The 16843-nt window shown below is 43.9% G+C and overlaps 1 protein-coding gene across 1 annotated transcript in view; it reads right to left on the reverse strand.

Annotated features, from left to right (window-relative positions):
* CNNM2 (cyclin and CBS domain divalent metal cation transport mediator 2) overlaps positions 1–16843 on the reverse strand; it is a 176199-nt gene that overhangs the window by 17658 nt on the left and 141698 nt on the right. The window contains 2 exon segments of the mRNA XM_066354740.1: positions 12275–12444; positions 14839–14976. Of these exon segments, the coding sequence (XP_066210837.1) occupies positions 12275–12444; positions 14839–14976 (308 nt within the window).

Consider the following 16843-nt stretch of genomic DNA (forward strand, 5'->3'; position numbering starts at 1 on the left):
TCTCCTCACTGTCCTGGAAAAGCACCTTTAGAAAGTCTCCTTTCATCGGGACAAAACCTCCCCTCCGGTTTTCCCTTCCCTCCCTTTCCTCTAACTTGTCTACAACAACTCCTTCCCTCTGACCAGTTCCCCTGGGACAGACTGACTCGGCCTCCCTTACTCATCCCTACTAGCTTTAGGGGCCACCATCCTCCCTTGTGGGAGACGCTCAATAGCGGTTTCCGGGCTATTGCAACACCCTAATAAGTGAGCTGCGCATCTAGGTTTCCAGGCCAAGGGTCAGAACGGCTCTAACTGCCTCTTAGTGAGAGGGTGCCTCGACGGTGCATCTTTTATGAAGGCCAAAAAAAAGCTTCCGTTTACTGAAGAGGAACTGCGCTAACAATTCACAATGAATTAAAGCATTTAATGCTCACAACTCTATGAGGCAGACACAATTATCCCCCTCTGTAAACTGGGGCAGGGCTCAGAAAGATTAGGAACCGTAGAACACGCTCTAACCGAGATGCTATCCTATGCCACCGCTATAGCAAACTCTATTATTTTGACACTTCCTATCATTCTATACTAAATTCCCAATTATGGAAAAACTTCCTCAAGTCACTTCCCAAAACTCTGTTGTCTCTCTTTTAGGTCTTCTTTTACTCAATGGATAATTAGTTTTATCAATCCCCAACCAATTATTTTGCTGTAAGAAAGGAACTGAAAAATTCACCCATAATTAAAATCAACCTGCAAACAGATGCTGAAAACCCAAGCATACAGGGTCCTCAAGTCGGTGCTGTGGGAAGACAGCCCTTGCTGGAAGAGCGTATGGGCCAGCAGGCAGGGGAGAGCACATGAAACCCAATGGTCAATGCCTGGCCTGTGGTGGCGCAGTGGGTAAAGTATCGACCTGGAACGCTGAGGTCCCTGGTTTGAGACCCTGGGCTTGCCTGGTCAAAGTACATACAGCAAACAACCAATGAACAACTAAAATGAAGCAACTATACTGAGTTGATACTTCTCACTCCCCCGCCTCCTCTCTCCGTAAAATCAATAAAATCTTTAAAAAAAAAATCAATGCTACAAAGCAGTAAAGCTCTACATGAGGAAAAGGATTGGTGAAATGATATATACATAACAGTGTTACAGAGGACAGAACAGCCAATCCTGGAGGGAAAGGGGAGGCTGCTGGGAGGAGGGGGGCAAGGGGGATGTTGAAGGAACACGGGGGTGGGGAGATGTATTCAGTGGGACACCTGAATCTATGTAAACACAATAAATTAAAATCAATTAACAAAAAGAATATAAAGAATTTAGAGGAAAAAAATACTTCCTGTCCTTATATAAAGACCACTTTATACAGGGAGGAAAAAATCTAAGGAGGAGTGGGTTTGACTGAGCCAGGAGAAGGGAGCAGTGTGAGGAGCCTCGCCGGTCTGGCTGGGAGTACAGCGGGGTCGGCCGGGAAAGCAGGGGCACTGTGGGGCCCCCTGAGTGACGGGCTGAGGGCAGGATCTTGAACAGAAGAGTAGGGGTTCAGAAAAATGAAGTCTAGACTCACACTAGAGGGGTAACAGGACTGGAGAAAGACCAGGGTGGATAAGGGACCCTACAGTGGTGAAACCATTAGGGAGAGAGGAGGGTGAGGGCGGGAAGGGTGTTCGATAACCACAACAGAACCCTGCTCTGGGTGAATGGGAACCCGGGACACCGAGTGGAGACGGAAGAACTGAGAAGGGCTGGCATGGGCGGCGGTGGCCGGCCAGGAGCAGAGGATGAAGTCCCTTTAAAAACAAGGCGTTTTGGCCTGACCTGTGGTGGCGCAGTGGATAAAGCGTCAACCTGGAAATGCTGAGGTTGCCGGTTCAAAACCCTGGGTTTGCCTGGTCAAGGCACATATGGGAGTTGATGCTTCTAGCTCCTCCCCCTTCTTTCTCTCTGTCTCTCTCTCTCTTTCTCTCTCTCTCTCTCCCTCTCTCCTCTCTAAAAATGAATAAATAAAATAAAATAAAAACAAGGCGTTTTGAAGAGTCCATCAAAAAGGCTGAAATGAAGAATGAAGGTCAGGAGGAAGGTCAGACCCGGGCGAGGGGCAGTGGAAAGAGAAAAGGACCAGTGCGTGCAACCCGCCACAGGAGCGGGAGACCAACGTGGGACCAGAGGAGGAAACAGACAAGAGCAGAAGTAGACAGCTGGGTCACCATAGAAACCAGGAGAGGGACCCTCCCACACAGACAGGGTCAGCGAAGCCGTTGAGGAGGAGGGAGGCACTGGTGGCTGCAGGAGCACAGTCCTGAGGGAACGGGACAGTGGGAGGACAGGGAGGGTAGGCGGGAGGCCACGTGGGCAGCAGAGCCACCAGGAGAGACAGGTCTGCGAGGACAGCCCGGGGCTCCGATGAAGGCCGCCAGGGAAGAAGGTGTGGAGGGAGCAGGGGCGGTAATTGAGGGGGAAAAAGCCAAAGGCGGGAGGAAGGATGGCGTGAAGGGCAAGTGCCGGGTCAGGGGAGGGCCTCCAAGCCTGGGGAGAGGAGGGTGCGCTGCAGAACCAGCTCAGGGCCGCTCCGCGGGAGCGCAGGAGGGAGACAGCATGCAGTGGGGCCCTGATGACTTCTACCTGGACGGAGCGCCGGCGGACCGCGACCGCAATCATTTGTTTTACAAGTTACAGGGCCTTCTGTGTTCTGTGTCCCTGCAAGTGAGTTTCAGTTCACAATTCTTCTGTGACCAAATAATTGTCAGAACCAGCAAGTTACCAACAATAACTCCTAAAAAAGGCTGAGCACCACCACCTGGTCTACCTCTTGGGAAGGACAGTTCCTGGGAAAGTACCCGTGACTCCCAGGCTCGGAGCCTCTGCCTAGCAAACTCAAAACAGATTCTCTGGCTGTGCACAGAAGACACCTGGGGATTTAAAGAGCAAACAACAGCCCTGATGGGATAGCTCAGTTTAGTCGAGCTTCGTCACCAAGTACAGAGGTTGCCAGTTCAGTCCCCGGTCAGGACACATACAGGAACAGACTGATGTTCCTGTCTCCCTGACCCCAATCTATAAAAATAAAAATTAAAAGAAAAAAAGCAAAAAACAAAACCGATGTCTGGCTCCCTCTCCCAGGCATGCTGGTTTAACTAGTCTGGGGTGTGACCCGGGCAGCGGGCCTTAATAGAGCTCTCTGGGTGACTAGCGGCTGCAGAGCTCGTAGTCAGCGCTCCCAGGCTATCTGTGCACAAGGGCCCTGCTCAGGAACTGCCGTGCACCCTGGCCTCGCAAGAAATGCTCCCAAGTCGCAGCACCTGTGAGTGCTAATTAAACAAGGCAGCTGCACCAAGAGCCAAAGCTCCAGGCTGTCACCATTTCAACTGATCTCTCCTCCGCCAGCACCCAAGCGGTAGATCAGCTACTTCCCTCTGGAGTCTGAGCCATCAAGCTGCCAGACAAGACAAACCAGGTCAGCGGCTCCTAGATCTCTGCATTCCGAACACTAGTGGAGTGCACGTCCCTCCTCAATACTGGGCACAGAGAGAGGGTTGCCAAATTTCAGTTCTAAGACATATTTTAAAAAACACATCTATTGTTACCATCACTTCACAAAAGATTAGACATGTTAACTCCAAAATATATCATTTTAGATAGGTTTTTAACCTGAATACATATAGCTTCATGAAGAACTCACTACAACTGTCTTCATTTTGCCTCAAACAAGTGAAAAGTTTGTCCAGTATCAGCGTTTAGGAACCCCCGCACTAGGCTAATTCTACTTCATTTATATCATTGCAATAGGGTAAAAGGATTCCTGAGGTTCCTTCTGGTTCTAACATTCTATGACTACAATTCCCAAACTGCCCAGCCCCACATCCCTCTCTACAGGGGTGAAGATTTCCGGCAGGCAAGTTTTAGAAACATCCAGCAACCATATCTTTTGTTCATATATGTGTGTCAGTGGCTCAAAAGTGGTCATTTTCAAATAAACCTAGCAGCACACAAATTAGGGTCCCCCAGGAGGAAATCGCTCACCTGGCCCCATATTATTAATCAGTGTCATCTTAGGTAACAGCTTCCTCCATGTGAGGAAGGCTCTACATATCTATTTTACTTTTGAACTGTCCACAGGTTTACTCTAGCATATCACCAACAAAATCAGGAAGGACAGACAGATGGATTCCCAAAGGGAGCCGGGGTGCCACATTGGTAAACTGACAGAAGACAAAGAGGCCTCCGTGTCCCAAGTAAAGCTGGCTTCCTGAGTGGAGTTACCGTCACAGAATCCTACCTCTCTTTGGGGGAAGGTGTCAGATAACTCTTCTCAAAGTTTCTAGCCTCCACAAGGTACTTAAGAGTCTCGGATGTATCTGGCCTCGGGTGCAAGCCTATGCCACCTATTCTGGTCAGTACAGACCAGATCGAGTGGTTGGCAGATGCCATGGGCTCACTGAAGATGCCCTCGGATACCAGCTGCTAAGCATCTACTTGGCCTCCTGCTTTTTCTTGAGTTTTGTCTATTTTTTAATCACCACCACTTAGTATTCACTGGGGCTTGACACCTGAAAGTAGGTAATTACGGTAAATGCCAGGGGCATAAATGCCAGGTTATGTTCACTAACACTGCCCAGCAGTCCTAGTAAAAGGGGAGGCACAACCCAAAGATGCCTGTGTTCATGGCCTCAGGTGACTGGCACTCAAACATTCTTTAGCAATATTTTTCAGTCTGGGGCGTGCAGATGTCCCAGGACTTTGCAGTTTGCTTTATAAATGTTCAAATTTTAAAAAGAGTATTTAATGGTCAAAAACTAACTTACACATATTTTGGATCATCTGGTTGACCATCTTCTAACCGAGTGCTCCTATCAATGTCAGTGCCAGCATTTGCCTTAGTGTCCATGATCACAATGCCATGCCAGGAGCCGCTACCTGAACCACCGCAGCTAACTAAGCCTCGCTACTCACTCAGCTGGGCGCCTGTTAGACTTGCCCACCGCAGACTCCACCCCAGACACTGCTGAATCATAGCCTGCATTTAGCAAGATCCCCAAGTGATTCCTACACACACTAAAGTGTGAGAAGCACCGAGCTGAAGAGAACAAAGGAAAATAAAACATATAAATTACTCAGTCATATCCAGTGGAGGCCAAATAATAGCCCAACATACTGTACGAACACTCAGAACAGCTCCCATTGAGCAAAGGCAAAGGGCTGGAGGGGTCAGTCACTACTGGGCACACGGGGACCCAGGTGTACCGAATACAAAATTGCCTGCACGAGAGCCCCGGCCTCAGTGCTGGGGCCACTGGGCTGTCCTATCAGCCAAAACGTTGTCCACATATTTAGAATATAATATTAACTCAAATTTGTTTTGGTTTATAGTTGTATACAGGAGTCCTAAGCAAAACAAGCTTATGCCAAATTTTATATTTACACATATTTAAACAGAATTTTAAAAACTGGGCCAATAAATAGCATCCAAGTAACTTTTTTCTTTAAAATGGGTGTGTTATTTGTCCTTGACTCAAGATTAAAAACCCATTATTCACTGAGTACAAGGCCTTGCAAAACTTAAAAGTCTATGAGAAAATTTGGAACCAAAGGCTTCAATTCCTCTCCCAGCCTGACCAGGTGGTGGTGCAGTGGATAGAGTGTTGGACAGGGACGCAGAAGACCCAGGTTTGAAACCTCAAGGTCCTCGGCTTGAGCGTGGGCTTACCAGTTTGAGCACAGGGTCACTGGCTTGAGTGCGGGATCATAAACATGACCCCATGGTCACTGGCTTGAGCCCAAAGGTTGTTGGCTTGAAGCCCAAGATTGCTGGCTTGAGCCAAAGGTCACTGGCTTGAGCAAGGGGTCACTCTACTGTAGCCCCCTGGTCAAGGCACATATGAGAAAGCAATCAATGAACAATTAAGGTGCCTTAACAAAGAACTGATATTTCTCATCTCTCTCTCTTCTTGTCTGTTTGCCCCTATCTCTATCTCTCTCTCTCTCTCTCTCTCTCTCTCTCTCTCTCTCTCTCTCTGACTCTGTCTCTGTCCAAAGGAAAAAAAATCCTCTCCCTATAGCAAGTGAAATGGTATTCGGTATTGTCAAGGGCTGTGTAAGTTCTAAGATGCGACCTGTCACCTCCACAAAAGAACAAATTTTGCCTGGCCAGTGGTGGCTCAGTAGAGAGAGTATCAACCTGAGATGCTGAGGTCTCAGGTTTGAAACCTCAAGGTCACCAGCTTGAGCATGGGCTCAACAACATGATCCTATGGTTGCCAGCTTGAGCACAGACTCACCAGCTTGGGCGTGAGGTCGCCGGCTTGAGTGTGGGATCAACAACATGATCCCACGGTCGCTGGCTTGAGCCCAAGGTTGCTAGCTTAAGCAAGGGGTCACTGGCTTGGCTTGCCCCCCCCCCCATCAAGGCACATACGAGAAGCAACCAATGGACAACTAAAGTGACACACTATGAGCTGATGCTTCTCATCTCCCTTCCTATCTCTCTGAGGGTGGGAGCGGAGGGGCACCAGATTTCACTCCAGAGAGAAAAAACCCTTTCAAGTCCATGTCAAAAGTTAAAAAAATAAAAAAAAAAGGAGTATAGATGAGGCAGCTGAATAACAACAAAAAATCTGAGGCATGAAATGGACAAGAAAATTATCACCAGAAAAAAAAAAAGTTTTCTATTGATTATATAATTGGCAAAGAAAAACAGCCACTCCTTTTGTTTTTACTGTATTTACTGAAGTCATCTCTCTCTGTATTTACTGAAGTCATTACCTGGTTGTGAGCAATGGAAGAGCACTCAGGTTTTATGTGCTTATTTAGACATTTTACCCCCCCAAGGGCCGACAAATCACTCACTGGAAACCACCAACTGTATATATTATACAGTGATCTACAACTTTGACTATTTTTATTAGAAAAATGGTGGGTAATAGTAAGAGTTACTATGCACACACTATCTTTTTAAATTGATATATTTTGTATGTTTTCCTCTTCTTTCATTATTATATAATGATCCCTCATGCTACCTCAATTTGATTAGCTTAGACATATGGTCTATTTTCATAATTTTATAATAAATAGATTTGCTATAAATAGGTTTGCTCAGATAGCTTTATAAAACAATGATTTCTTTAGATGCATATGTATGAGGGATTGTATGTATGCATTCCCAAAAGGAGGCTACCACAGTTTAAGGACATAACCAGTTTTATAGCACTTTTTCCTTTCTGTTTATTATATTCATCGTGGATTTTTACAGATTTTGTTTGTTTTCTAAAAGCAAGAATGGATACTTGATTTTGTCAGCTGCCTTTCTGATATCTACTGATAGGAACATAAGGATATTTTTCTTTACTGCTTTCCTAATTAACACAGCACATTTGGGTTCTGCTGTCCTTATATTAAACTAACCCTGCATCCCTAAAATAAACATAATCCAGTCAGTCACGGTGAATATCTCTCTGGGAACGCTGTTCTCTAACTGCTCCCTTTTAATTTAAAAATTCTCCATAAATGTTGACAAATGAGATCAGCCCATATCATCAGACTTTAGATTAAGCCCATGTTAGTCCTAAAGAATGCATTTGATTATTATACCATCTTGTTCTATTTGTATAATATAGAAATTGAGTTTCAATTAAAGTTTCAATATTTTTTCAAGTGATTCCTTTGATTCTAGCTGTTTTTGAGGGGGAGGGGCAAACTAATTTTTTCCCTCTTTTATCACATTAATTATGTCAATAGAATAATGATTGTTAATGTTTTAAAAGAACCAAAATCTTCATATTTTTGTTTTGTTTTTACAGAGACAGAGAGAGAGTCAGAGAGAGGGATAGACAGACAGGAATGGAGAGATAAGAAGCATCAATCATTAGTTTTTCGTTGCGTGTTGCAACACCTTAGTTGTTCATTGATTGCTTTCTCATATGTGCCTTGACCACGGGTCTTCAGCAGAGCGAGTAACCCCTTGCTCGAGCCAGCAACCTTGGGTCCAAGCTGGTGAGCTTTTTGCTCAAACCAGATGAGCCCGCGCTCAAGCTGGAGACCTTGGGGTCTCGAACCTGGGTCCTCTGCATCCCAGTCCGATGCTCTATCCACTGCGCCACCACCTGGTCAGGCCAAAATCTTCATATTTTTAAGGGTTGTAAGGTTTTTCCATTTTAAAATTTTCATGATAACCTTTATTATATCATTTGTTGGTTTTTTTGGTTTGTTGCTTTGCTCTTTTCCTAGATAATTACAGATATCTACTTTTTTCCTTATTTAAGTACTTAAAGGAATACAATCTCGAAACTTTGACAAATAAAAGATATGGTGTAGACATTAATAGTTTCTTACCATATCATAACTATTTTATGACAATCTGAAGGTGCTATATAGGGTTTTTGCCACTAATGCTAATTTTAATGAGTTTTATTTAAATAGGTAGTACACGCACCTGGCAAGAAATTCAAAGGAAGAAATAAGTCTCCTCTCCACCCTATTCCCAGTCCTCAAAGTCAACCACTGTTACCAGTGTCTTGAGGAACCTTCTAGAAACATTGCTTATGTATGCGCAGATAAAAGGAAAAATACAGCTTCCTCTTTTACACAGATGAGAGCATATTATACATTCTTCTGTGCTTTACACATAAAACCTTTGTGTCTGGCCTGTGGTGGCACAGTAGATAAAAGCTGAAATGCTGAGGTCACCAGTTCAAAACCCCTAGCTTGTCCAGTCAAGGCACATATGAGAGGCACCTGCTACAAATTGATGCTTCCTCTTCCCCCCACTCTTTCTCTCTCTCCTCTCTGTATAATCAATAAATAACATCTTAATAAAAAAATTTGTAAGTGAATTAATCACAACTTTAAAATAGTACATTTCGGCCCTGGCCGGATGGCTCAGTGGTAGAGCGTCGGCCTGGCGTGCAAGGAGTCCTGGGTTCGATTCCCGGCCAGGGCACACAGGAGAAGCGCCCATCTGCTTCTCCACCCCTCCCCCTCTCCTTCCTCTCTGTCTCTCTCTTCCTCTCCCGCAGCCAAGGCTCCATTGGAGCAAAGTTGGCCCGGGCGCTGAGGATGGCTCCATGGCCTCTGCCTCAGGCGCTAGAATGGCCCTGGTTGCAACAGAGCAGTGCCCCAGATGGGCAGAGCATCGCCCCCTGGTGGGCGTGCCGGGTGGATCCCAGTCGAGCGCATGCAGGAGTCTGTCTGACTGCCTCCCCGTTTCCAACTTCAGAAAAAAAAAATAAATAAATAAAATAAAATAAATAAAATAGTACATTTCAATTCTGTGTTTTTTTGTTTTTTTGTTTTTTTTTCTGAAGCTGGAAACGGGGAGAGACAGTCAGACAGACTCCCGCATGCGCCCGACCGGGATCCACCCGGCACGCCCACCAGGGGCAACGCTCTGCCCACCAGGGGGTGATGCTCTGCCCCTCCGGGGCGTCACTCTGCCGCGACCAGAGCCACTCTAGCGCCTGGGGCAGCGGCCAAGGAGCCATCCCCAGCGCCTGGGCCATCTTTGCTCCAATGGAGCCTCGCTGCGGGAGGGGAAGAGAGAGACAGAGAGGAAGGAGGGGGGGGCGGTGGAGAAGCAAATGGGCGCTTCTCCTATATGCCCTGGCCGGGAATCAAACCCAGTTCCCCCGCACGCCAGGCCGACACTCTACCGCTGAGCCAACCGGCCAGGGCCCAATTATGCGTTTTTATGTCTAAACTTACTTCATTATGATCTATGCATGTGCTCTGATAATATTTCTATCTCTCAATTTACTAGAACATCCATGTGGCATAAGAGTAAATGATCAACTTCTATGAGTCACATAAACCTTTTTAAGAAGTATATTTTTCTGGTTTTACATTTAATATTCTCCAAATTTCTGTTAATTTTATTTTTTAATTCTGCAATTCAAAACTAACATTTTTACTTGGTATATTTGCTCTTTTATGGAGGTAGAAAAACTTTTCACCAAAATTATATTCCCTCTCACTTCTGCTTTTACATATATGTATTTTGTTACTTTCTTTAAGACATGCAGAACCAGTAACTTCCTTGCACTATTTATTGTCCTATCGCTGCCCTAGTGGATCCCCCAATACATTTAGTTTAAAAATATACTTTTTCAGGTAAAATTTAAGTTGTAGCCTTTAATACATATGACATAGGAGACATGTACCTGGTAACATATTCTTTTAATTAAGCTTACTTAAATTATTTCCATTGAATAAACCAGGCTTTATTTCATCTAGGGTTTAAACTCAAAGCCATGTGTTTCTATTTTAATTATAATCCAAACATCAACAACTCAGAGTTTTTTCCTAGTGTGTGCAGAGGAGGGCAGCTCATCGGCTGGGGCAGGAAGGGAAGGCCGAGTCTGCCGAAGGCTTCTGAGTTAACGCCCTGAAGATGCAATGGAAACACCCCACAACCTGTATTTCTATTTATAACTGATATAATTAGGGGTGTACTCTGTAAGTCCTGATAGCTTCGCTAGACTGACAGGGTACTGTGGTATATATCATTTTGTTATTATATTCGGTGTACCTCGGATAATTGTCTGGTCTGCAAGAACATGATTTTCACCAAACTATCATTTAAACTCCTCCACAAATCCTTTTAATCCAGCATTTAGCTATTTATAAAACCTACATGACAGGATCAGTTCAACTGTTCAGAAAACTTGTCATATTTATATATACGCATGACAAAGGTATTCCAACACAGGTACATATACATAAACGCCTTGTCAAAAAGATCTTATATATTAAGAGATTTACTTGTGAATAGGCAGGAATTATGAAGTCCGTCTTCCATAAAATCTATTTTTAGATCCATTAGCCAGGGGATGCCTTTCTTATACACCAACAGAGCATTACTGAATCACAACTTCGTAAGTGCTAACTATATAAAAATCGACAACTGAAAGCCTCACAGTTTCTAATGTTATTACTAAAATTCACAATGTCAATCCTGGAAACTGTAATGTAACTCAAACTTTCTCAAGGCTTAAGGAATACTTGCAGCTGTTATGAGAAACATGAACGTTTTATTCCCTCACTGCAGTAAATAAATTCCCCAGCCCCAGCAGAGCTTTAGCTTATCTAGCTCCCATAAAAGAAAAACACAATTCAGGGTTGAATGAAAGTAAGGTTAGAGGAATTGAGTACTGAATTAGAAAACCTTGCCAACAGAAGTTTAAAGAAAGAACAGTATGAAAGCAGCAGGTAACTAGTTAACCCATTTCTCTAGTTCCTCATTTCTCCTTCCAAATGCCACAATATTATTCAAGCATGGAGGCACAGACATGAACACAGCACCTTCTAAAGTTTCTGACACCTAGATATCTGATAAGAGCTCCTTTCAAATAAAAAGAAACTTCTTAATTCATTTAGATAATCGGGACCCTGCTGGACTTGTGTAAATTTTAGGGTCCTACCAAGTACTAACCCACTTTTATCGTGATACCTCCAATTCATATCTTGGAAGTAACCAAGAAATATGAGAATGCTCAAGGGGCTAGTATTCTTGTACTGAAATAAACTCAAATTTCCTATAAAGTAATTCTTCAATAAAGAAGTACACGAAGTGAATAAAACCAGCACGTTGCTCATAGAAACGTTCAACTTGGTCTCCATGCCAAGGATGGCGCTCTATTAAGTCAAACTGATATTACAAGGGCTCCCTGTTAACTCAAGCACTAAAGCCCCAGGGAGGGTTCAGACCTGATCAACCTTCCCACGTTATGCAGTGAATTATTTTACAGTGATAAAGAATCAAGTCACCACGGAGAGGCTGTGATTGTGACATTGGTTCCTCTGTAAAAGAGTCTGGTTAATAACCAGGAATAAAAACAATAATAAATGGATTTTTTGATGGGTGTTAAGGGAAGAGATACTAAATATCTCGAGGAAGCCCTAAGACCAAATCCTGATTTGGGGGCAGGGAAAAAAGATAAAAAGAGGACCCAAGGAACTCAAAACACTTAAATTTCAAATGTCCAGCCAAGATTTAGACCCTATAAGTAATTCCCCCAAAGTCTCTAAAAAACACGAACAATGGGATTCACCATTCTTCATCTGACTCAGGTCCACAGTAATCACTAACTGCCCTTCAGTATTGGAAATCAAATTAACCGATGACATTGCTTTATATTGGAATTATTTTATAGATACAAAAACAGGGAGATGGAATTCTTCCACTTAGACAGCTACCCCAGAAATATGCAAAACCTGACACCCATTCACCTACACCGGCTCTCCTCAGAACCTGAAGGATGGGCACTCAATAAGATCAAACAACTGCATATTGAATAATTCTTCTGACCTGCAAAATGAGAACGAAGTAGTCTACAGGTTTGTTGCGCTGGTAGAGGTAGTATTCTGGGGCTTTCTTGTTCTTCTCATCATACTTCAGTTCCTGGATGACATTGGGGTGCTTTAGCAGCCTTAGAAGAATCTTCTCTGACATCTGGGATGGACTAAACGCTTCTACTTCTATAGATATAAACACAACTTGATATTACACTTCAAATGGATGGAAACAATCATACTAGTAATTAAGGTGTTTAGATAATAAGGATACTTGGAATCGACATGATACAATATGGATTAACAAGGCTTCCACTTGGTGAACCACTGGGGGCAGATAACCTGGGAGAAATTAGAAAATGTTGAATTTTCACATTTGCCTCTTTAAAATTCTTCCTTTTCAACCTGCCATTGGTTTCAGGTCTCATAAAAACACCCTAGGCCCTGGCCGGTTGGCTCAGCGGTAGAGCGTCGGCCTGGAGTGCGGGGGACCTGGGTTCGATTCCCGGCCAGGGCACATAGGAGAAGCGCCCATTTGCTTCTCCACCCCCCACCCTCCTTCCTCTCTGTCTCTCTCTTCCCCTCCCGCAGCCAAGGCTCCATTGGAGCAAAGATGGCCCGGGCGCTGGGGATGGCTCCTTGGCCTCTGCCCCAGGCGCTGGAGTGGCTCTGGTCGCGGCAGAGCGTCGCCCCTGGTGGGCGTGCCGGGTGGATCCCGGTCGGGCGCATGCGGGAGTTTGTCTGACTGTCTCTCCCCGTTTCCAGCTTCAGAAAAATACAAAAAAAAAAATCACCCTAATTTCCTGACTGATACAAATGAAATCAACCAGAAGCAGGCTCCTTGACTGTCAGGATGCCCCTCAACAGCCACAATGGTCTGACTGTCCAACAACAGCCCAAGGAAGAAGCAAAGGTCAGGAAGCACGAAGGTGTGGGTTAGTACCAGGTGCACACGCAGTGCCCCAAGTCTCATTCTCCCGCTCAACTGCCCTGAGAGAGTCAGGGAACAAGGGACACGGAGAGATTCGGGATGAAAGCAAGGCACGTGCTCACATCAACATGCACTCCAACTTGCCAATTAAAAAAAAAGTTAGGTTGATCTATATTTCAAAGACATCAATTTTATTTAAAATAAAAGCAAAAAGTGCTGATTTAAGGTTACTATACCGAAACTGGACTTGATAGTATCTCAGAGGCAGAGCAGGATAACATTTAGTTTTAAACTGTGGTTAAATGAAGAACAGTATCAGAATTAGAGAAAGAATAAGAAAGTTAAAGATACTGTTTATCGGTTTAAAAATTTTTTTAATTATGTTATCTATGAAAAATATAAATTCTGTATTAGCTTCTGTGCTTTGTTGTAATGACAAAATAAGATTGTATATTGTAGAAATTTTGGAAAATACAGAAAAAGATAAAGAGGACAATAAAAAATGACCTATAAACCAATCACTCATCACCATTCCAAGCCATTGGTGATGGCATTTCCTTCTAAGTCCTTGCCCTGGCACGTGTGCTGTGTCTGTGTGTGTACACACAAAATCACACTATCATCTTCCTGTATGCACAGCTGTGTACCCTGTTTCGTCTCACTTTAAATTATGAGTATTGTCCCATGTCATAAATATTATATTGTGAGCATTTCCATTATCTGAACACACGATCTTAAAGAGGGTATCACATCCCATCACGTGGCAGCCGTCAGCCTTCTTTTCAAAATATTTTAAGTGCGCTGCACGCAGCTGAAAGGCATGGCTGCCCATCTTGGACACAGACGTCTTCTACAGGTCACTGGGTGCTTTGAGAGTTTCTCACACTTCCCCTGGCCAACAGAGCTCACCCTTCACCTAGAGAGCCACTGGGGATGTGAGAAGGGTTAGCCAGTCTCTTAAGTCCATTCAACCTTGACCTCTCTGGAGCAGTCAGTGCCGGCTGGGTTGGTGGTTTTAATAATGCACACACTTGCCTCCTGGCATGGGCCCAAGTTAACAATCTGATTTGAAGAGGCCATCAAGAAATCCATGTCCAAGTTCTTAGAATTTGATTTCATTAAAACCATACAAGATAAAGATTTAATTTTGAAAATCTATTTTTCTTCTTTGCAAATCACAGCACCTGTGTTATCACTCATATCCAACTGTTCTTCCAAGGCAAGCTGCAGAGAGGGTTACTCAACTGTCCGGCACCCGGTGCGGCCGTGCCTGGTTCACACTGTCAGCCTACTCCGCCAGCTGGCTCTCCCAGGGGCTGAGCTGGGAGCGATGACCTGGCCTACTGTTCACATGCAGCGTGGCACTAACATTCATCCTTACCTTTCAGACCAATTTTAAGTTACTGGTCCACCCCTGGTAAATGTCTCAGAGAGTTCATGCCGACACTGAACATAGGAGAGGAGAGAATTTAAAAAGAAAAAAACAAAACTAAAACAAAACAAAAAACAAACAGAAAACAAAACACAAAAGTGGCATTACTTTTCACCCCGTTTCCCGGTCTCCACCCCCAGCCCACCCCAGTCAGTGGTGGGTGAGAAACACGCTCCAGGGTTGGTAGAGATTTCAAACTGTGATAAGCTGCACTTGCCTGTTGCTAGGAAACGGTGCATGGCCAAGAGAAGCTGTGGGGATATTTTAACCTTCATCTCGCTGTCTGTCTGCTTAAAGGCAGAAAAATCTTGCTTTCTTTCACGATGGGCCACTTTCTTTTTCGTTCTGTTATCCGCTGAGGAAAGAATAAGAAAAGAGGAAAGAATAAGAAAAAAGTAAGGAAATGCATTTCATTAGATCAGGGCTCTTTTTGAATAAAAATAACAAAATACACTGGCACGGCTAGACTCTGTCTCAAGATTATAGGCATTCCACGTACAAACACCACGTGGAAAGAGGAAGGGAGAGAGAATCCTCATCAGATCAGTGCTGCACAGTGGAGACACTATCCAAGGTAAATAACAGGCACTCAGATTAGTAGCAACTAGAAACATAATTCATGAGGCTCTTTAGAGCCCTTACAAGTGCATTACTGGGCAGCCTGGGACAAAATCCCTCCCCTCACAGAACCTACATAACCACACAGCGACAGAGGATGCAGCCTGCAATGCGCACACAACCTCCTGCTACTCGGTGTCAGTCACCACATGGCAGCGAATGATCACTGTGCTACACAAGACACAAGGGAAATGCGTCCCTGCCTTTAAGAGGCTGGCAGCCTGGGCTGAAAGAGAAAACAAGTACACAAGCACAATCTTCTAAGAAACAAAAACACTTTCACAAGAACAGCATTTTAACAGTAACATCTGCTACCTTAATTTCTACCCCAGACCACGAGTTCAAGGTCAAGCAAATATGAAGAAAGTGACCGAGAACAGAGGTCAGCAGACCTCCTCTGTAAGGGGCTGGATGGGAAATACACACTTCAGGCTCTGAAGACCACGTAGTCTCTGTTGCAACTCCTCAACTCTGCTGGTTAGCAAAAGCAGCCATATGTGAACGGATCAGAATGGCTGTGTTCTAATAAAACTTTATCACAGACATGGAATTTCACATCATTTTCACATGTCACAAAATAATTATTCTTTTCATTTTTTTCCCAAAAATTTAAAAATTCTTAGCTTGTGGGCCATACCAAACCAGGGAGCCAGCGCTTGTGGGCTCCTGATTTAGAAGGCATCCAATGCAACCCTTTTCTCAGGTATTTTTCTGGACAAAATAATCATCAAGAAAAAAAACTAGGGTGAAGACAAGGTCCCAAAAGCTTGCTCCTTTCCCAAGAATCAAAAGTCTCTGCATTACCATTTCACGCTGAGCGAGAAACAGATTGCTTACTCGGTTTGTCTTGGGGGGAAAATGATAACTTATAATTCTCTTCTATTTCAGATTTTTTTGAGTATCAGACCCTATAAATCAACACAAAATTTTAAAATAATATTCTAATGACAAAAGTCATCATCCCTGATCACCTATCTAAATCAAGAACATACACGAAACCACAAGTTCGGCATTTCTTATCAATAAGGTACTTCAGGCAACACTTCTGTCTGAAATCAGTCTAGCCAAGTTTTGACAGAAGTTAACAAACATAAGATCTCATAAATGTCTGAATTATGTTTCTTATGAGTACTAGCCTTGGGAAAACACAAATATTCACAGACATACTTGGTATTAAACAGTCACTGTGAGGAACAATGAAAATAATGTAGACACCTAAGACAATACTCTCTATTATGAGACCTCTGACTACTCTCCAAGTATCAAAAGGATAAGCTGGTGTTTTGTAAGAACACTATATACAGATGTGAGGAGTAAATAAGATACATTTCAGAAGCAGGTCACTGGCTAAATATAGTTTATTCTTTTAAGGGTACATGGAAGACTTTATCTCAATTTTAAAATAAGAAACATACCCTTCTAGTGGAACTGAATAAAATCACTCTGCTTTGAGCAAGATGAGCTTTGTCTTGAGTGCCTCAGGCCATCTGAATGACCCATTCCCACCTCCACATCATGTTTCAAAAGCTAGACAGGGCAAACAGAGCCCAAATGCTTTCTCTATCCTGCTTTTGAGACCCCAAACATCTCTCCCAGGCCTCGGG

The sequence above is a fragment of the Saccopteryx leptura genome, chromosome 13, assembly GCF_036850995.1.
Source record: "Saccopteryx leptura isolate mSacLep1 chromosome 13, mSacLep1_pri_phased_curated, whole genome shotgun sequence".
Classification (NCBI taxonomy): Eukaryota; Metazoa; Chordata; class Mammalia; order Chiroptera; family Emballonuridae; genus Saccopteryx; species Saccopteryx leptura.